The sequence below is a fragment of the Zonotrichia leucophrys genome, chromosome 5 (genome assembly GCF_028769735.1).
Source record: "Zonotrichia leucophrys gambelii isolate GWCS_2022_RI chromosome 5, RI_Zleu_2.0, whole genome shotgun sequence".
NCBI lineage: Eukaryota > Metazoa > Chordata > Aves > Passeriformes > Passerellidae > Zonotrichia > Zonotrichia leucophrys.
Genome location: NC_088175.1, coordinates 61,869,816 through 61,891,246, shown reverse-complemented (window position 1 = coordinate 61,891,246; position 21,431 = coordinate 61,869,816). Strand labels below are relative to the sequence as shown.

Below are 21,431 nucleotides of genomic sequence, written 5' to 3'. Positions count from 1 at the left end.
TTAACCAATCCCTTCACCATTCACCCCGGTGAAACCCTCCTGTCCTCATACAGGTGTCGTCTCCTGTGTAGGATCAAAGTCCAGCCACCAGACACTTCTGGAACATTCCAGGACTCCCGAGCCCCCCAAGGGTGCTCTCGGTGGCTCAGCACCTCAGGACTCAGATCCTGAGATCCCACACTCCCGGGTGATTCCAGTGCTCCTCCAGCCTCAGAAACGATGGGAATTGGCTCTGATTGGTGCCCTTGGAGCAGGGAAACCCTCCTGGAGTGCTGCCCCCCTTGTGCCATCCCCCTGGTGTCACCAGGCCATGCTCATATTTCCAACCAGGTGTATTTATAACCTCATTAAAAGACGGGAGAAAACATTTTCTCCAGAAAATCCCATCCCCGAGAGCTCATGGTATTTTTCCTTTTGGAATTCTCTTGTAACCTGAACCCTCGGGAAAGCATCAGAGGCTGGAGCTGTGTGGGGATTGTTGACACTGAAGTCATTTGCTTTGTCCTTTTGTGTTGGAGTGTGTTAACAGGCTCCTGGCAGGGCTCTGATCCTGCCGAAATTCCATTGGAAATCGATGGCAGCTCCTCAGGGGGCTCCCAGGGTCACGCTCTCCATCGTGGGAACAGGGAGGGAACATTTGCTTCCTCCCAGCAGCTGGAAATGCTGCTTGTTCTCAGTGCTGGGGCTGTTCTGCACATGCAGCACTGCAGATGCAGAATAAATCTCTTTGAAAGGCTCGGAGAGGGGAAAATAGCTCACATGGAGCTGGGAATAACTTGATTCCTGTCCTTCCAGCTTGGTTAGAGCTGTTGTGTGGTCACACTGGGCACGTGAAGGGGTGGAGAGCGGGAGAGCTCGTTTTCCTTTTTGTAGGATGCAAGAAACAGAGAAATTAATTGGATTTTTGAGGTTTATATCCCACACAAAGCATTTCAAAGCTGCCTTGATAGGGAAGCTGTGACTGCTTCATCCCTGGAAGTGTTCCAGGCCAGGTTGGATGGAGCTTGGAGCACCCTGGCATAGCCAGAAGGTGCCTCTGCCCACGGCAGGGGTGGCACTGGATGGGCTTAAAGTTCCTTCCTTCTAACCCAAACCCTTCTAGAATTCTGTGAATTATTGAGAATAATTCTTATGAGGAGCATCTGAGGAAGGGTCTGGAGCACCAGGAGAGGCTGAGGGAGGTGGGAAAGGGGCTGGAGAATCCCTGAGGAGCCGGGCAGGGGCTGCAGAATCCCTGAGGAGCCGGGCAGGGGCTGCAGAATCCCTGAGGGAGCCGGGCAGGGGCTGCAGAATCCCTGAGGAGCTGGGCAGGGGCTGCAGAATCCCTGAGGGAGCTGGGAAGGGGCTGCAGAATCCCTGAGGAGCCGGGCAGGGGCTGCAGAATCCCTGAGGAGCTGGGCAGGGGCTGCAGAATCCCTGAGGGAGCCGGGCAGGGGCTGCAGAATCCCTGAGGAGCCGGGCAGGGGCTGCAGAATCCCTGAGGAGCCGGGCAGGGGCTGCAGAATCCCTGAGGAGCCGGGCAGGGCTCACCTGGAGCAAAGCAGGCCCAGGGGCCCTTGTGGCTCTGCACAGCTCCTGCCAGGAGGGGACATCTGGCGGAAGTTGGGTTCCCATTTTCCATGTAAAAACCTCCAGGATCAGAGGAAATGACCTCAAGTGTCACCCAGGGAGGCCCAGGTTAGATACTGGGAAAATTCTTTCATGGAAAGGGGGCTCAGGCCTTGGCACTGCCCAGGGAGGGTTGCAGTGCCCATCCCTGCAGGTGTCCCCTGGAGGTGGCACTGAGAGCTCTGGGCTGGGGACAGGGTGGGCATTGGGCACAGCTGGGGCTCTGATCTTGGAGCTCTTTTCCAGCCTCAGGGATTCCGTGAGGTTTACATTGGATATTTGGGAAAATTTCTTCCCCTAAAAGTGTTCCCCAGCCCTGGCACAGGTACAGGGTGGAGTCCCCAACCCTGCAGGGATTTCAAATCCATGTGGATGTGGCACCTGGGGACACGGGGCAGTGGTGGCCTTGGCACTCAGAGCTCTGGGCTGGGAACAAGGTGGGCATTGGGCACAGCTTGGACTCCATGATCCTAAATTCTTTTCCAACCTCAATGATTCTGTGTTTGAAAGCTTGTGCTGGGTCAAGTGGGGAAAACAGCTTGGAAAACAGAGGACTTCCACATTTAAGGATAGTTGAGGAGCTGAATAACTCCCAGAGGAAAAATAACATGGAAACAGCAGGGCTTTCACATTCGGGGATAACTCAGGAGCTGAACAGCTCCAGCTCAGCGATGCGTCACCGCTGTCTCCGCTCTGCCCGCCGGGATGAAGCCGTTCCCATCCCTTCCCCAGATGTGCTTTATTCTTATCCCGCCTGCTCCCAACATCTGAAGACAAAGGCAGCTAATTAACAAATGAAATCAGCAAACTGCAGGCCCAGCAGCTGGGAGGAGATGATCCAGCAAATCCAGCCTGGATCCTGCCAAGCTGCTCCTCTTTGTGACGCTCCCGGAGCTCGGGTCAGGAGGGGACCGTGATCCCTGTTTCCCTCTCCCAGGCAGCTTTTGGAATTCTGCACAAGGAGGATTTGAACAGCGTCTGCCACACTTCTGTGCACCTCCACTCCACCACGATGATGCAATTCCCAGGGAGTTTGGATTAGCCCCGTTTTGATCAGCTTAGGTTGAGTTTTCCATTTGTTCAAGAGCTCAGGGGTGTGCGAGGGGAATTCTTCCAACCCGGTGTTTACCGTGCCTGGCCCATCTGGGTTTTGGGGAGTGCTTGGTTCAATTCAGAGTTTAAAGACTGAGAAATTGAGCCTGATGGTGGCACAAACCTCTGTGGGAAACATCTTTTCCTAATTATTTTCAGGTTGATTAAGAGACTTTAACCGCGTAGCAGCACCCATGACTTCAGCTTGATTGAAAGATTGATTCATCTGGTGACTCCTCATAATTTCATCAACCCAAACAGAATATTTTGGGATATTTTTTCCTTTTCTTGTAAAACAGTGAAGAGATTCATCTTGTGGAGCTTCCCAATGTTAAACCTTTATAGGTTTGTTTTTGCGTGGTATTTGAAATTATAGTGTCTGGAATGGTTTGGGATGGAAGCGACCTTAAATCCCATCCCATCCCACCCCTGCCATGGCAGGGACACTTCCACTGTCCCAGGCTGCTCCAAGTCTCCTCCAGCCTGGCCTTGGGCACTGCCAGGGATCCAGGGGCTTCTCTGGGTGACTATTCCAAGCTCTTCCCTTCTCTCCCTGCTTTCCAAGCCCCTGGATATTCCCATGATGCTGGGAAAGAATCACCACCCCCAGCCACCCCCAGCTTTAAAAAGAGGGGTTTTAAATTCCGTTTAGGAAATTGAAAAGCAATTAGTGCCGATTCAATCAGAATTGAAGTTGGAATTCTGGAGAATTTCCATGAGCACCAGGATCAGGTGGCTTTAAACTACCTGGCTAAAGGCAGGGAATTTTGGAGTTTCCCTGCAATATCCCTGCAGAATCCTTTGTCCCAACACCATATTTTCCCTGCTTTTTCTCTTTTCCAGCCCTCACATGGCCTGAGCAAAGCCCAGCCTTATGTAACCACCCCGTCACACATTCCCAACACTGGGAATGTTCAGGGAAATCTCCCAAAAATTGGGAGCATACTTCACTCTCCTGGTAGTGCTTCTGCTTTGGCTTTGCTGCAGCTGTCCGGATCTTTCCAGCACTGCTGTTGGAAAAAAAAATTCCATCAGGTTCTGCAGTGGGAATTTTCCATTAATTGACCATTATGAAATGCTTTGGCAGAGGCTTTGCTGCAGTTCCATTCCCAACTTGGATTTCTTGGAGCTTTCCCGATATTCCTGTCAAAATCCATCCCTTGCCATAGTTCAGTGCTTGCTTGGATTAGCTGGAGAGGGACTGGGGACAAGGGATGGAGGGACAGGAGCCAGGGAATGGCTCCCAGTGCCAGAGGGCAGGGATGGATGGGAGATTGGGAATTGGGAATTCCTGGCTGGGCTGGAATTGCCAGAGCAGCTGTGGCTGCCCCTGGATCCCTGGCAGTGCCCAAGGCCAGGTTGGACATTGGGGCTTGGAGCCATCTGGGATAGTGGGAGGTGTCCCTGCCCATGGAAGGGGCAGGAATGGGATGGGATTTAAGATCCCTTCCAATCCAAACCATTCCCTGTTTCCATGATCCAGCATGGACCTGTTCCAAGAGAGCAGATTGGACAAGCAGTTGATGACATCGCAGCTCCTGGAATCATGGGGTGATTTGGAATCGCTTATCTGAAATGACCTCTTGTCCCAAGCCCCTGCTCAAACCAGGGCCACCTTCAAGGTCAGATTCCTCAGGATTCTGTCCAGCCAAGCTTTGGATATCTCCAAGTATCCCATGGCCCCTCTGGACACTTGGCCGATTGCACAGGGAATTTGTTTTCCCTATATCCAGGAGAAATTTCTCTTGGTGCAGCCTGAACCTCATGGTCCTTTCCTCTGCACCTCCAAGAAGAGCTTTTCATCTTCTCTAGAACTTTCTGGTAGCAAGCTGAAGACAGAAATTCCATCTGCTCTTCATCCCGGCTTCTCCTTTGTCTTCTCCAGGAGTTGGTATTTGAAGGCAGAAATTGGATTTTCCCTTCATCCAGCCATCTCCAGCTTGGCCAAACCCAGCTCCCTCTGGATCTGGGTGGCCTCCAGTCACCTTGGGGGCCTTCCCTGCATTGTTCCAGGTTTTCCATGTCTGGAGCTGGACAGGGTGCTCAGGAATTTGTCTCACAGGGATGGGTTGGACGAGAAGGAATTTTTCCCTGGAAACAGCTCTCTTGCAGCCAGGAGTGGACATGGATTTAGGTCTGGTTCCAGGTTTTAAGGGATTTCTTGTGCCTTGTCTGGAGTAATTCCATGAAAATGAAGTTGAGCCCAGATTTGGACCCCTCAGGTCTTTTATCCAAGGATTCACCCTCATCTGAGGGTCAGAGATTGGAAGAACATCCCTGGGCTCGGTGATGGAACTCCTGGCTCCCTGTTTGCCATCCAGGGATGTGCTTTAACAGGGATAACCTGGGAATTAGTGTGGGAAACATTCTGTTCTCCATCACAACTCAGGAGTTCGACCCTAAAAATTGCAGCAAGTTGATTTTCTCCTTATTACTTTCAACCTCATGAGGAGAAACCAGAAATTCTGAGCACTCTCAACCCTTTTCAAGCGCCGCCGTGATTTCAAATAACCTTTTGAACAAAACTGAAATCTCATTAGGAAATGCCATCCTAATTTGGAGCAGCAGATCCATAATTTTCTTCTGTGGTCTTAAATTAAATGTTTTGGAAGGGGGGGATGAAGGTAACATTTATTAAAAACCTGTGCCCCATTATGAGGTATTATTGCTGGAATTGTTGGGAATTTTGGAAGAGTTTTGTTTCCAATTAATCAAGAGCCTCTCCAGCTTCGGTCTTCTTATGCAAATAGAAATGGAGCAGCTCAAGATGAACTTTTAGTCTTGAGATGAATTTTTTAGGCTTGGCCTTTTTTTTCTGGAAATTGCTTTTCAACATGGAATTTTCGTGTGCTTTAATCTATTTATTTTATTAACAATATTCTTCCTTAAGAATTCCATGGTTTGTCAAGCTTTGGAAGAGGCTGCTCAGAGAAGGGGTGGAGTCAGCACCACTGGAAATGTTCAGTCAGTTGTGGAGGTGGCTCTTGAGTCCGTGGTTCAGTGGTGACCATGGTGGTGGTTGATGGTTGAATTTGGTGATCTCAGGGGGCTTTTCCAACCTCAGTGATTCCAGGATTCTCCACCTTAGCAGAGGGATTTGAGGGTGCGTTGGACTGGTTCCTTTTGGTCACGTGAAGATTTGAGAACCTTGTTCTCCATTTCACGGAAATTTGACCTCAAATAAACGTGATGAACCAACATTTTGATAATTACTCACACCAGACTTTGCAAAAATAGGGTTAAATTTAGGATAAAGGAATAATTAACCCCTACCCAAAGGGTTTTAAGGAATTTTAAGAAACAAGCAGTCCTGGAAGGTTCTGGAATGGCTGCAGCCAAGGCTGAGCTGCACATGGAATGTTGTGTTCCTGTGTGCTCGGAGGGCGCACCTGGAATGCTGAGTCCAGGATTCCAGCACACAAACAACCATGGAATTGTTGGAGAGGAGATCACAGAGCTGCTCCAACGGCTGGAGCCCCTCTGGAGCCAGGCTGGGAGAGCTGGGAATGTTCCCCTGGAAAGGAGAAGGCTCCAGGGAGAGCTGAGGGTACCTAAAGGGGCTCCAGGAGAGCTGGAGAGGGACTGGGGACAAGGGATGGAGGGACAGGAGCCAGGGAATGGCTCCCAGTGCCAGAGGGCAGGGATGGATGGGAGATTGGGAATTGGGAATTCCTGGCTGGGCTGGAATTGCCAGAGCAGCTGTGGCTGCCCCTGGATCCCTGGCAGTGCCCAAGGCCAGGCTGGACATTGGGGCACCCTGGGACAGTGGGAGGTGTCCCTGCCATGGCAGGGGTGGGATGGGATGGGATGGGATGGGATGGGATGGGATGGGATGGGATGGGATGGGATGGGATGGGATGGGATGGGATGGGATGGGATGGGATGGACTTCAAGGTTCTTCCCACTGAAACTGTTGGTTTCCAGGGATGGGAGGACAGGAGAAGGGGGAATACCTTCCCACTGGGAGGGAGCCAGGACTGATGGGATATTAGGAAGGAATTCCTGGCTGTGAGAGTGGCCATTTGGAAGTTGTGTGTTTTTAACCAGTACTTAGCACAAACATCCCTTGCTTTCCTTGCTTTTCCTTGTTTCATTTCTTTCCTTCCTCAATAAAAATTGTCCCTCCAGACAAAGCTCAGAAAAACCCCAGACCAGGAATCTTTTTTTTTTTTCCTGGTGGGATAAAACCCAAATTAATTACTTTGATATCCTCATATTCCAAGGGCTATTGTGTTTTTATTCCTTGTGGAAGCCAATTCCTCGTTGTGGGCATCTCATTTTCTTGGAGCTGCTTCAGTGGGAGTAATTATCCGATATCTGTATTTTAATCAAGAGAAATGTGTTCCAAAGCCCAGGATGAATTTACCTGCTGGAAGTTAAATGCCTGTAACTAAAAGCAGGGAATCTGCATTAAATTGCTGCCTTAAATTGCAGCTTTAAAAGCAAACAGCTGCGTGCACATGATCCATGGACTCCTGGATCCTGCCATTTGGATGCAAATCAGGCTGTCTATTTATTGCCAAAGCTTTATAATTTTGTGGAAAAGAGTTAGAAGAAACAAGGAGTAAAGCTGCGAACCAGACGAAACCGCGGTAATCATCGCACCATAATAGAAATATGATTGACATTTGCATGAGATTGGCTGCGTTGTTCTGCCTAAAAATGTGAGTTTTGAAGGAAATCCAGTTGGGGAGAAGGAAATAAATCCTAAACCTGACTTTTGCTGCAAAATTCCTAAAATCTGGGGCTTTTCGTGCTGTTTTGTCTCTGTTTCACCCATGACTAGTTATGAGGCGTCGCGGGAAATTCCTGGCTCCGCGTTGTCGACTAAAGCCTGGCTTAAACTTGCTTTTCCCTGCCTGTTTTTTTTTTTTTTTCCCAGATTTGGACGATCCCATAGTCACGGTCCACCAGAGCATCGGGGAAGCCAAGGAGCAGTTTTATTATGAGAAGACCGTGTTCCTCAGGTGCGTGGCCAACTCCAACCCGCCCGTGCGCTACAGCTGGCGCCGCGGCCAGGAGGTGCTGCTGCAGGGCTCCGACAAGGGAGTGGAGATCTACGAGCCCTTCTTTACCCAGGTAGGACTAAAATATGGGAATTTTTTTATTTTTTTTTTCCCCCCATCTTGAGGCTTTGTAACGGGATCTGCCTGCTGGCTTTGTGGGGTGGGGACTGGGGATGGCCTCCAGATGGTGATGCCCCACCCAAATGCTCCTGGGTGTTGTTAATAGATTTGCTGGCATAAAATACATTAGGATTTTGTAAAAATGTGAATTATTAAATGATGGGGGAGTGATATTGACAGCAGGCCTTTTAAAGGGATTTTTATTGGATCCTGCAAGCCCAAACTTCCGATTCCCATTTCCTCATCCTTCCTGATGCAACTCAGCAATTCTGCACTCAGACTAAATTACAGCCTTAAACGTCTCTTCATGCAGATTAAATTTTAGGGAAAATTTCTTTATGGAAGAGGTGCAGGCTGCCCAGAAGAGGGGTGGAGTCTCCATCCCTGGAAGATGAAGATTTTTGTAAAAATATTAATTATTAAATAATGGGGGAGTGATATCTACAGGAGGCCTTTAAAAGTGATTTTTATTGGATCCTGCAAGCCCAAACTTCTGATTTGATTCCTATTTCTTCATCCTTCGCAACCCAACTCAGTGATTCTACGCTTAGCCTAAATTACATCCTTAAAAATCTCTTCACGTAGATTAAATTTTAGGAAAAATTTCTTTATGGAAGAGGTACAGACTGCCCATTAGAGGGGTGGAGTCTCCATCCCTGGAAGTGCTCAAAAACCAAGTGTGGATGTGGCACTTGAGGACATGGATTCATGGAGGAGATGGTGGCAGCTGAGGGTTGGAATTAATGATCTTGGAGTTAATGATCTACCTTGAAAATTCCATGATTCTCGACTCTGTGGGAGCTCCCCATGTCGGTTTTTATACTCCTTTTTTCCTGCCTCTCTTATCTTTAAATATAAGGTTTCATTTCACAATTCCCCCCCTTAAAAATGAGGTGTCAAAAAAGGAAATAAAACCTTTTCCAAAGTGTTCCTGCTCCCATTCCCAGCCCCGAAGGAATCCTGGCTCTGTCAGATAAGCTGAGATTAATTTATCTCGTACACATTTGCACCGAGGCAGGATGAAAAAAGGTGGCAAATCCCATTGTCTGTGGCCAAAAGTGTGGGATGGTGTTTGAAGAAAAAAAAAATATTAAAAGGGAAAAAAAAAAGGGGAAAAATTGGTTTGGAAAATCTGAAGGAATAACAAGGAAAGACAGAGGTGAAAACTGCTTGGTAATTTGGTGTTCAGAGCAGAAAGCAACTGCGACTTTCATAAATAATTTTCAGTTAATGATTTGAGAGCACCTTCATTTGTGGCTTTTTATTGTACTTGACAGCTTTATATTGCTCCAACAGCTCTGTGTTTTCCGGAGAAATGTGGAGCCCGGAACCTTGCAGAGATGGGAATTAAATCACAAAGCCAAGTTACTGGTGTCCTAAATGTAATAAGATTATATTTAATTTAACATGAACAGACTCAGTTTAGCAAATCTGGGGCTTTGCTTGGACTCGAGTGTAAACTGGAGTTTTGAAATGTTTTAATTAAAAAGGGAAAGTGGATTTTTTTTTAAATTTTATATTTCATAATGGAAATGCTGAGGATTGCCTTCCCTAAAATCTAAGAATTCATCTACTAAAATGTGTCTCATGAAATTAGATTCTTTTTTTTAGGTTATTAAGATCATACTTCCTAAAATCTCGTTGTGGGTTTAATTAATGAATAAATCAGATTGTCCTGGTGATATTCCAATCTTATCCATAACCTTTCTCCAGTTATTGGAGGGCAGCTGGAATTAGCATGGCCTGGATCCGTGCAGGCAAGATCTGCTCTGTGTTTATGAGAGGAAAAGATGTAATTAAAGGTTCAAGAGTCATCAACATCTTCTGCTTAATTAGTTCATTTCATGGTAGGGATGCAAACAGGGAGAGCTGATGGGAAGAGGGACAGAGGGGATTTGGCTTCAGAGGATCAGGACTTGGGAATTTTGAGAGGGAATGTTTTTCTTGAGGGTTCTGAAGTTGAATTTTAATCTGAAAGTGAAATGGAATGGAAAGGGAAAAAAAAATTCTCAGGTTTTTTACCCTCTAAAAAGAGGTTTTATTATGATGCCTTTATTATTCTGGTAAACACAGAATCCTGGAATGCTTTGGGTGGGAAGGGACCTTAAAGCTCATCCCTTCCTAACCCAGGAATCCCAACCCTGTCCAGCCTGGCCTTGGGCACTGCCAGGGATCCAGGGGCAGCCACAGCTGCTCTGGCAATTCCAGCCCAGCCAGGAATTCCCAATTCCCAATCTCCCATCCATCCCTGCCCTCTGGCACTGGGAGCCATTCCCTGGCTCCTGTCCCTCCATCCCTTGTCCCCAGTCCCTCTGCAGCTCTCCTGGAGCCCCCTGGGGCTCTGAGCTCTCCCTGGAGCTTTCCCTTCTCCAGGGGAACATTCCCATCCTGGCTCCAGAAGGGCACCAGCCCTTGGAGCAATTCCATGGATTCCTCTGGATCTCTCCAGCAGCTCCACGTCCTGTTCTGTCCCCAGAGCTGGAGCAGCTCTGCAGCTCTGAGACCCCTGAGCAGGGCAGAGGGGCAGAATCCCCCCTCTTTCCCTTTTTGCCCATACTCTGGGACGATCCCAAAATCCAGTCAGCAATTAAATCACAGCAGGCACTTGGAAAACTGGGCAAATCCAAACGAATTAATATGATCGGATTTTTCCAGTCAACCAGGAAACATCAGCCACTTGTTCCAGCACCCATGGGGGGACAAACAGAGCAAATCTGTCCATCCTCAACCACAAAGTGTAGTGAAAATGAACTTCCCAAATCCCAAATCTCAATGGAGATTTTTTCCCTGACAGTTCTCATCCTCCTCGTCACTCATTGGAATTGCTCAGCCTGAGCACGAGATTAAATTTGCTGTATTTACGATAATTATGCAATTAGACATAATTAGACTAATTATCCCAACCAGTGAGGAAAATATGTACATTTTTTATAAACCTCTGCGAGCTGGGGACAGCATCCAGAATTCCATCGGGAGTTCAGCCCAAGTTCAACCTGGAGCTAAGGAGGGAATGCTGGGATGAAGCTGCTCCATGCTTCCAGAACTCAATGCCTTTGGCAGCCTGGATTTCTTCCCTATTTCAGAAAAACCTCCTAAAGCAGGAATTTGATCCTTAGGAGCAGCCTTTCCAAGGCTTAATTTCAATCTCATCATTTCCATGGGATTGTTTGTCCATAGAAACCATTTAAATCCCAATATTCCCAAAATCTCTGCACAATTTCAAGGACTGTTTCTTTTCTTTCCTGCTCAGCTGTATCTTTTTGATGGATTTGTTTTTTTCCCAGTTCTGTACATTAATTTTCTGAAATATCCTTATTTTTCCTAGACATTCCTGGGCAGTTTATCCACGCCCACGTCTTCCTAAGGCTGTGTCTTTCCAGGACTTTCCCAATTCCAGAGAAACCTCCTAAAGCAGGAATTTGATCTTTAGGAGCAGCTTTTCCAATAGGCTTGACCTTGCAATGGGCTTCATTTTAATCCCATAATTTCCATGGGATTGGTTGTACAAAGAAAGCACTTAAATCCCAATATTCTCAAAGTGTCTCCAAGATTTCAAGGACTGTTTCTTTTCTTTCCTGCTCAGCTGTATCTTTTTGATGGATTTATTTTTTTTCCACAGTTCTGTACTTTCATTTTCTCAAATATCCTTATTTTCCCTAGACATTCCTGGGCAGTTTATCCATGTCCATGTGTTTCTAAGGCAATGCCTTCCCAGGCCCTTCCCAATTCCAAAGAAACCTCCTAAAGCAGGAATTTGATCTTTAGGATCAGCTTTTCCAAGGCTTGACCTTGCAATGGGCTTCATTTTAATCCCATAGTTTCCATGGGATTGGTTGTCCATGGAAATCATTTAAATCCCAACATTTTCAAAATCTCTCCAAAATTTCAAGGACTGTTGCCTTTCTTCCCTGCTCAGCTGTATTTTTATATGGATTTATTTTTTTTTCCCATTTTTATACATACATTTTCTCAAACTTCCATATTTTCCCTAGACATTCCTAAGCAAGTTATCCACTGATATTGTTAAAAATAATTCCATATCTTCCTAAGGCTGTGCCAATATTCAAGTTGTTTAGATTTATTGGGACACTGGATAATGAGCATTTCCCACATTTTTATTTTGGAGCTTTGCAGGGGAAATCTCACGTTTCCTATTTCCCTATTTTCTGCTTTCCATTTTGGAAAGAAATTTGACATTCCATGTCCCTTTCAGCTCCCTGCTCCATGGCTAAAAATAGAATCCATCAGCTCTTCATTTTTAAAGGAAAACATGAGGAATTTTGTACCTTGAGATTTTTTTCTTCATGGAAATTGTACCTTATAATAAATTATCCTGAACAATTTGCCACTTGAGGGACTCCATCAGAGCAATTTCCCCCTCACTTTTCAGTGTTGATATTCCCTGTATCCTTTGGAAATCCTTTGGGGAAGGATATGGAAGCCTTTAGGTAGAATCCCTGGAAAAACTGTTTCCATTTTGTGGAATTTCTTGTGAATTTACTCCTTTTTTTAGGGTCATCCCTTCTGGACCAGTCATGTCGTATTTTGTGTGTGGTATTTTCAGGGTCTTTTGCGGCAGGAAGGAAATGATGACTCTGACTCCATGTTCTTAGAAGGTTAATTTATTATTTTATGGTGTTATATTATATTAAAGAATGCTATACTAAAACTATACTAAAGAATAGAGAGAGGATACAGACAGAAGGCTTAACAAGGTACTAATGAAAAACTCGTGACCTTCCAGAGTCCTGACACAGCTGGATGGTGATTGGTCATTAAGTCAAAACAATTCACATGTTGGATAAACAATCTCCAACCACATTCCAAAGCAGCAAAACACAGGAGAAATAAATGACATCATATTGTTTTCCTTTTTCTCTGAGACTTCTCAGCTTCCCAGAAGAAGAAATCCTGGTGAAAGGATTTTTCAGAAAATGTGACAGTGACACTTGTGGATGTAACATCCGGGGTCAATCCCAAGAAACCCACTTGGGAATGCTGGAAAAGGATGGACATCCCAGATCCATATCCTTTTTTCCTCTGCCCCTTCCTGACGTTCTCTCCTCCTTTTCCAGGGAGAAACCAAGATCCTGAAGCTGAAGAATCTGCGACCTCAGGACTACGCCAACTACAGCTGCATCGCCTCGGTGCGGAATGTCTGCAGCATCCCGGATAAAATGGTGTCCTTCCGCCTCTCCAACAAGACTGGTGAGTCCCAGCAGCACCTCCTGCCCTGGCTGCACTCAGCTCTGGAATCTGGGGTTCTTTCAGGGAATCCTGGAACGGTTTGGATGGGAAGAACCTTGAAGTCCATCTCATTCCCACCCCTTCCATGGGCAGGGACAGCTTCCATTATCCCAGGTGATCCAAGCCCCAGTGTCCAACCTGGCCTTGGCTATCCAGGGATCCAGGGGCAGCCACAGCTGCTCTGGCAATTCCAGCCCAGCCAGGAATTCCCAATTCCCAATCTCCCATCCATCCCTGCCCTCTGGCACTGGGAGCCATTCCCTGGCTCCTGTCCCTCCATCCCTTGTCCCCAGTCCCTCTCCAGCTCTCCTGGAGCCCCTTCAGGCCCTGCCAGGGGCTCTGAGCTCTCCCTGGAGCCTTCTCCTCTCCAGGGGAACATTCCCAGCTCTCCCAGCCTGGCTCCAGGGCAGAGGGGCTCCATGGAGCAGCTCCATCACCTCTGGAATCTCTCCAGGAGTTCCTTGTCTTCCCTGAGCTGTTGAAACTTTAGAATTTTTATTCCACAAAATATTTCATGGGAAAACCCCAACCTTTCTCTACTCTGGCATTGATTCCAGGGATTGATTTGACCTTTTCTTACATCGACCTAAGCATCAATTCCTTCATTGATTCCAACCAAAATGTTTCCTTTCGGATTTAATTGTTCCAAGTGGAAATATCCATGGGGTTGTGTTGAAATCCTTTTGTGGGAAAGTCTCTGAGCCTTCAGGTAGAATTTGTGGAAAAGTTGTTTCTATTTTTGGAATTTGTTGTGAATTTATTCTGGTTTTTGGGCTCATCCCCTATGGATCAGTCAGTTGCGTCTCTCCCTCTCGTTGTGGCTGTAACCCCACGGTCAATCCCAAGAAATGCACTTGGGAATGCTGGGGGAGGATGGAAATCCCATATTTTACCTCTCCTAAAGGCTCCGTGTCCAGGATCAGCACAGGACGTGTCTGAAATGGTTTCTGAACCTCCCACCAAAGAGCCAAACTGAGCTTGGATTTCTGACTAATCAGGAATTTCAGGGGAATGTGCTTTGGATAACAATTCCACAGGAAGTGTTGGAACATTTGGAGACTTCAGGTTAGATTAGGGTGGGTTAGCCTTAATAATTTGTGTCTGAAATCAGGGAGAAAATGAACACTAAATTATAATGCTGAGCGTGGCTGGGATCAACGAGGAATTTTATTTGCACTTCCATATTTCCCATCATTCCCATCCTCAGGGCTTTATTCCAAGGAGTTTCCCCCAGCTTTTTTGGAATTGCTGATTTGGACAGCAGAGCTGTGGTTTCCCACTGCCGTCCACAACCCCTGAAATCAGCTGCACCAGGAATTATGGTTTTCTCCAAAGATATCCAGGAAAATTACTTGAAAGGCCTTAATTTACACTCCCATAAATTTTTCCAGGGGAATAAAAATATCCTGAAGTGAGGTTTGAACTTCATGAAGAGCTCTGCTTTCCTGGCAGGAGAATCCTTTCCATGAGAGGTGGGGTTGGGAGTTGGGAGCAACTCCTGACCCTCATCCACAGCAAGAGAGTGTGGGAATTGATCCTGCTCCCGTTTTTCCTTGGAATTACTTTGCTGTTGGAGCCAGCAGAGTCTCAGTTCATGTTGAGCCTCATCTTAAAAAAAAAATTGATGTTCCAGCACTTGGGGAGCAGCAAACTCTCATTGCCAAAAGAATTTTGCCAAAAGAAGAAATTATTGCCACCTTACATGTGTCATGGTTATTTGGGGAGAAAAATGTCTTTTCTGGAGTAATTTCCCAAGTAAACAAGCCTGGAAAATAGCAAAGATTCTCTCTTTTCCATGAGGAATTTGATCACAAGCTTCAAGGGTAGGATTAGATGTGAAAAGTGATTAATGCAGGAGCTCATTAAGGACAGGGACTGAGGTGGGGAGGACTTCGCTCGTTTAATAAAACTTCACCTCACAGAAGTTCTTCAGTTGAACTTCACCTGCTGTAACTTGGGAGAAATTAGAGAAATTGTAAATCCAGAGGAATCCAGGATAAATCCAAAGTAATGAAAATCAGAGCCTGAAGCTGAAGCTGTTTCAGTCCTGTCCTGTCCATGGGATTTAATTGGAAGCTGGAGGGATGGGATGGAGAGCCAGGAATATCTGAGAGGTGCAAGGATGTCCCAGATTTATTGTCACTGCTGTGGTTCTGTGTTTAATTTGTGGGATCAGAATGGGGGAATTTGGCTGTTCTGCATTTGATGGAATCATGGAATGGTTTGGATTGGATCTTAAATCCCACCCAGTGCCACCCCTGCCATGGCAGGGACACCTCCCACTGTCCCAGGGTGACCCAATGTCCAGCCTGGCCTTGGGCACTGCCAGGGATCCAGGGGCAGCCACAGCTGCTCTGGCAATTCCAGCCCAGCCAGGAATTCCCAATTCCCAATCTCCCACCCATCCCTGCCCTCTGGCACTGGGAGCCATTCCCTGGCTCCTGTCCCTCCATCCCTTGTCCCCAGTCCCTCTGCAGCTCTCCTGGAGCCCCTTCAGGCCCTGCCAGGGGCTCTGAGCTCTCCCTGGAGCCTTCTCCTCTCCAGGGAACATTCCCAGCTCTCCCAGCCTGGCCCCAGAGCAGCTCCAGCCCTGGAGCAGCTCCATGGGTTCCTCTGGATCACTCCAGCAAAGCCACAACTTTCTTGTGCTGGGAGCTGGAATTTCCCAGGTGGAATCTCCCAAGGACAGGACAGAGGGGGACAATCTCCTCTCTCCAGCTGTTCCATGAGACCCTGCATCCTCAGCCCCCTCCTTCCACTCTGTGACCTCACTTTTCAGGCAAAAACATTTCGTTTTTCCAGCACAAACCGGTTTAAAAGACAAAACCAGCCCCAAAACCCAAAGTGGGTCCAGAAAATGGAGCAGCTGAGGTCACCCCGGAGGTGTCACCGTGCACAGGCCAAAGCCCAAGGTGACAATCAAAAACAATCATTTGAAGCTGAAGGTAGAGGGGCTTGTTGAGGCTGATTTTGTGTCTAAAGGCTGCAATTAATCTGCAAAATTCTTAATAGATAAGAAATTTGAATGGAAGCAGCCCCATGACAGGGCTGGGATGGGATGGGATGGGATGGGATGGGATGGGATGGGATGGGATGGGATGGGATGGGATTTAAGCCCCGTCCATCCCAAACCATTCCATGATTTTGGGATTCTCTCTGCCTTCACCTACACGGTGCTTTGCTCAGGTTTCTCTGAGCAGCAACAAATTCTTCCTCGTGCAGAAATCTCTGGATCTGCTGTTCCAAGCCCAGCTCAGCTGAGTGTCAAAGAGGAATTACTGACAGCTGATGGTGTCACCAGTTTTCATGGGAGGCACTAAAAAAAGGGAATTTTACCCCCAGCTCCTGCTGAATGGCACATGCAACACTCCGAGCTAAGAATAACCTGAATGGAGCTTTTCAAGAGCGTTCATTGTTTCAAAATGCCAGAGAAAAAGCAGGATATTTACCCAGAAAACCACGGGAATTCTGGGCTCCTCAGAATAGCTCCTGTAAAATGATTGAGGAAAGGCAAATCAGGCTTTTATCTCGCTCCACAAAGCGGCTTGGGTGGCACTGATTCATTTGGAAATGATATTACTTTGTCTATTAGCAGCCAGTTTAGTGCAGGTGATCATTAATCCATAAATTAAGGCTGAGCTTTGGCAGCTTCCAGGAGAAAATAAACCAGCCCAGGAACTTTTCCCGAGCAAGATGAGTCTTTCAATCCGTGATTTTTCAGCTGCCTGCCACAGCTCATTGAAATCACAGCTGAAGCTGCTGCTCTGTCTGGGGCATGTGGTGGGAGACAAATTAAAAAAGGCTTAATTCACTTTTAATCCCTCGATTAGGCTGAAGCCTGTCATGATAAACTTGCTTTGTTTCCCGTCAGTCAGACAATGCACTGCAAAGGGAATCATGGAAGGTGGAAAAAATATTTCTCTTCACATTTCCTGGCATTCCTGGGGGGAGGTGACTGGGATCTGCATGAAAGGGGCTGGAAATCCTGATGGTGCTCCAAGCTGAGCACTGCAGGTGGATGATTTTATGGAATCTCAGAGGGTTTGGGATGGAAGGAGCTTAAATCCCACCCAGTTCCACGGGCAGGGACACCTCCCACTGTCCCAGGGTGTTCCAAGACCCAGTGTCCATCCTGGCCTTGAACATTTCCAGGGATCCAGGGGCAGCCACAGCTTTTCCAGGATAATTCCTTAGCAAAAAGGAATAATAAGAAATAAATCTGGAAAGGATCCCAAGTGATCCCCCAGTCCTGTTCCTTATTATGTCTAAACCTTGCCGTACCAATCCTGTTATCCTGGCTGGTTTTGGCTCCCTGCAGGCCTCACAGGGAATGTAGTCCTGGCATGGAATGAGGAATTGTCCTCTTTCCTTTTCCCTTTTTCCTTTTCCCTCTTTCCCTTTCCCTCTTTCCCTTTCTAGCAGGATTTTCCCTGTTGGAGTGTGAGTGTCTTGTTTCAGGAATCCCTGAGGAGCCGGGCAGGGGCTGCAGAATCCCTGAGGAGCCGGGCAGGGCCTGCAGAATCCCTGAGGAGCCGGGCAGGGGCTGCAGAATCCCTGAGGAGCCGGGCAGGGGCTGCAGAATCCCTGAGGAGCCGGGCAGGGGCTGCAGAATCCCTGAGGAGCCGGGCAGGGGCTGCAGAATCCCTGAGGGAGCCGGGCAGGGGCTGCAGAATCCCTGAGGAGCCGGGCAGGGGCTGCAGAATCCCTGAGGGGCCGGGCAGGGCTGCAGAATCCCTGAGGAGCCGGGCAGGGGCTGCAGAATCCCTGAGGAGCCGGGCAGGGGCTGCAGAATCCCTGAGGAGCCGGGCAGGGGCTGCAGAATCCCTGAGGAGCCGGGCAGGGGCTGCAGAATCCCTGAGGGAGCCGGGCAGGGGCTGCAGAATCCCTGAGGAGCCGGGCAGGGGCTGCAGAATCCCTGAGGAGCCGGGCAGGGGCTGCAGAATCCCTGAGGAGCCGGGCAGGGCTCACCTGGAGCAAAGGAGGCTCAGGGGCCCTTGTGGCTCTGCACAGCTCCTGCCAGGAGGGCACAGCCGGGGGGGTCGGGTTCCCATTTTCCATGTAAAATCCTCCAGGATCAGAGGAAATGACCTCAGGTGTCACCCAGGGAGGCCCAGGTTGGATTTTGGCTAAATCCCTTCATGGAAAGGGTTCCCCAGCCCTGGCACAGCTGCCCAGGGAGGTTTGGAGTGCCCATCCCTGGAGGGATTTAAATCCCTGTGGATGTGGCACCTGGGGACAAGGTCAGGCCTTGGCAGGAATGGTTGGACTCAATGTCTTAGAGGTGTTTTCCAACCCCAACAATTCCATGAGTGTATGAAGAACATTTCCTTTATTCCCTGGGGCTCACATCATCCCAGTGTCCCCCAGTCCTGCTGATCTCCTTGGAGAAGCTCAACCCTGTGGGAATGCAGAGTTCTCCACATTCCCAGCCCCACAAACACCAGGTCCAACCAGAGCTGCTCCCCTGCATTCCCAAAAAATTCCCTTTTATAACATCCCTGGATCCCAGCTCCCTTTTCCCGAGCACATTGCTGATGTTTGTTCCTGTGTCCTCCAGAAACCTGAGGGTCCCTCCTTGGCAGCTCCTCGTTAGGCAGCCATCCTTAATCCACTAATTAGGATGTTGCTGTTGCAGCAGGGCTGGGCTGAGGTGTGTGGAGCTGTTGAGGCAGAGCTGCAGTCAGGGAATTGAGGAACAACTCATCCCTTCTATTTTTGGAAAGCAGGAATTGTGCTCTAGGGGCTCTTGGATCCACGGCCTCGGCTTGCAGGCCTGACTTTGGCATGGCAGGGATGGATTTAATCCTGCATGGATTAAATTCAGCAGGGAAGGGGCAATTCCACGATGGGTTTAAGTTGCCAAAGGGAGGATCCCGCTTCCCTCAGCGCCTCTGGATCAATTCCCCACTGTTGGGAAGGATGAAGGTTTGACAAGAAAGTCTCACAGATGTGTGTGCTTGGCAGAAAGATTTTTAAATGTGGAATCCGAAGAAGGAACAGAGATGGAAGAAAGTTTTGATATAGAAGAAAGGAATTGCTGAGCCAGTCTCACTGGATAACCAAGGAGCCAAAGGCTGTGTTAGTTAGAAGGGGTTTTATGGCTTAGAGCAAAGGATAAACCCACCCCAAACAAGAAGATGTTTTTACCAAGCACAAAGAGAGCACAGGCAAACAAGGCAGCCAATGTGGCAAGTAGAAAAAAGGTCTCAGAATTTTCCACTGCAAGAAAACTGAAAAACAACTTCTAGCTGAAACTGCAATGCACTGACTGTTAGTGATGGAGAACAGTGACATGAATATGGTAATTACAGCAGTTATGATGGGCTATAGGTAACAGTTAAGGTACAGATTGGTTCTGCTGTATGAAGATGCTCAGCACAGAAAAGTCTATAATGCATTGGAACCTAAACTCAGGGTGTCCAGGGCTGCCTGCAGCTGGAGCTGACAGCTGTGGGCACAGCTCTGTCACCCACGGCCCTGGGCTGCTGTGACACCTTGGGTACAATAAACTGCATTTGGAGAGCCCCTGGAGCCCCACATCCCTCATTCAGGCTCTTACAGTAATTCCCTTGCTAATGCCTTGGAATGGGATAGAAGGATTTGGCCTGAAGTTTTTTCCAGCTCCGTTAAGAAAATCCCCACTTCCCTTGGAAGTTCTTCCTTGGGACTTTCAGCACAACAAGGAAGAACATCCCAGCGTCATTCCCAAGTGAAAGCTTGGGCCCAAGGATTCTGGAAATGGTTCATCCTTCAGCTTGCCAAGGTTTCCTGAGCGCAGTGATCCAAGGATCACCTCCACAGGCAATGAAGGAAACACCTCCCTTCCCATGGCATGATCCTTGAAGTCCTCTCCAATATTTTGGAAGGGCAGGAATGTGCAAATATAAGGAATGATGTAACAGGAATTGTGAGGGATCATCATTTTAGTGGCACGTATCTCATTTTTACTGGGGGAAAATTCATTGCTACAACTTGCTGGAGCACCAAGACTGGAAAACCATCTCCAGCCACCACTGCCATGGGAAAGGAAAGACCATGGGAAAGACCAAAACCTGTTTGGAAGCCACATCCACATGGATTTTAAATCCCTCCAGGGACTGGGACTCCCTATCTGCCCTGGGCAGCTGTGCCAGGACTGGACAAACCTTTCCAAGAGGAAATTTTCCCCAATATCCCATCTAAACTCCCCCTGCCTGCAGCTGGAGCTGACAGCTGTGGGCACAGCTCTGTCACCCACGGCCCTGGGCTGCTGGAACACCTTGGATACAATAAACTGCATTTTGGAGAGCCCCTGGAGTCCCCTATCCCTCATTTAGGCCCTTACACCCCACGGAATGAATCCCTCTAGTGTGGGAGATTTGTAGCCTGTCCCGAGCAGAAGCAGTGAGGAAGTGCCTTGAAAAGCTGAGCTCCACCTCCTCCCTCCTGCTGGAATCCTCGCTGCCACTGCTGTGCATGAACGGCAGCAGGAGCCCACCCACGAGGCAGCAAAGTGCTGGGAAAGGGAGAGGAAAAGCATCCAGGAGAAAAGGTGTGGGAATCCAGGAAATTCCTCTGGCTGTCCTGGAGGACTTGAGACCCTGCCAGGGAGCTCAGAGACCTTGGCACAGAGCCCACAACCCCTGTGCCTTTGGTTTAGCCCTTGGAAAAAAATTACCCACCTTATATGAGGATTTACAAGCCAGAAAAAATTTAAGTAGAATGACAGTGAATTTGTCACAGGGTGGAAATGTAGAATTTGGGGGTTTTTAGAATGGGGGTTCAAGGGGCAAGATGGAGGGATCTGGGTGTGTCCTGTCCTTCTTCTTCTTCTTCTTGGCCTCCATCTTCTGCTGTGCTGGTGGCACTTTTGGAATGGTTTAAGGTAGAAACTCACTGTTTAACATAGGTGATAAATATTGGGAAGTTATGGTAAATAATGTACACGTAGTTTTTAGTATAAAAAGATAACACTGCCCTGAGGGTGGGCAGTGTGCCTCTGTCTGATCTGCTGGACAGACCTCAGCAGGCCAGAGAAAGCATTTTATGGATAAGAAACAATAAACAACCTTGAGAATGAGACCAGAGGAATCCTGACTCCTTCTTCGACAGCAGGACTGGGAAAGGAGACTTGTACACATCTTGGGGTCACTGTGAGCAGCTGAAATCCTGAGAAAAAGGAGCATAAAGATGTGAGTCAGCAGAGCTGCGAAAAGCAGAGGGATTCTGGAAAAGTTCTAGAGGAGGGGGGAAAACGGAAATTCCACTGAGGAATGGGATACCCGGATTGGCTTGTGTGAATATATGGGAACATATAAACACTGAGCTCAGCTGAAAAGCCTTCATAAATGTGATTTATAGTTACATTTATTTATAGTT

The 21,431-nt window shown here is 47.9% G+C and overlaps 1 protein-coding gene across 2 annotated transcripts in view; it reads left to right on the top strand.

Moving 5' to 3' along the window:
- Positions 1–21,431, top strand: part of MDGA2 (MAM domain containing glycosylphosphatidylinositol anchor 2) — a 226,059-nt gene that overhangs the window by 87,733 nt on the left and 116,895 nt on the right. For both annotated transcript variants that reach the window (XR_010440695.1, XM_064716005.1), the window contains exons 4-5: positions 7,583–7,779; positions 12,902–13,034. Coding sequence is in view for 1 of the 2 variants with exons in the window: in XM_064716005.1 (XP_064572075.1) it covers positions 7,583–7,779; positions 12,902–13,034 (330 nt within the window). In the remaining variant the exon portion in view is untranslated. The remainder of the gene's footprint in view (positions 1–7,582; positions 7,780–12,901; positions 13,035–21,431) is intronic.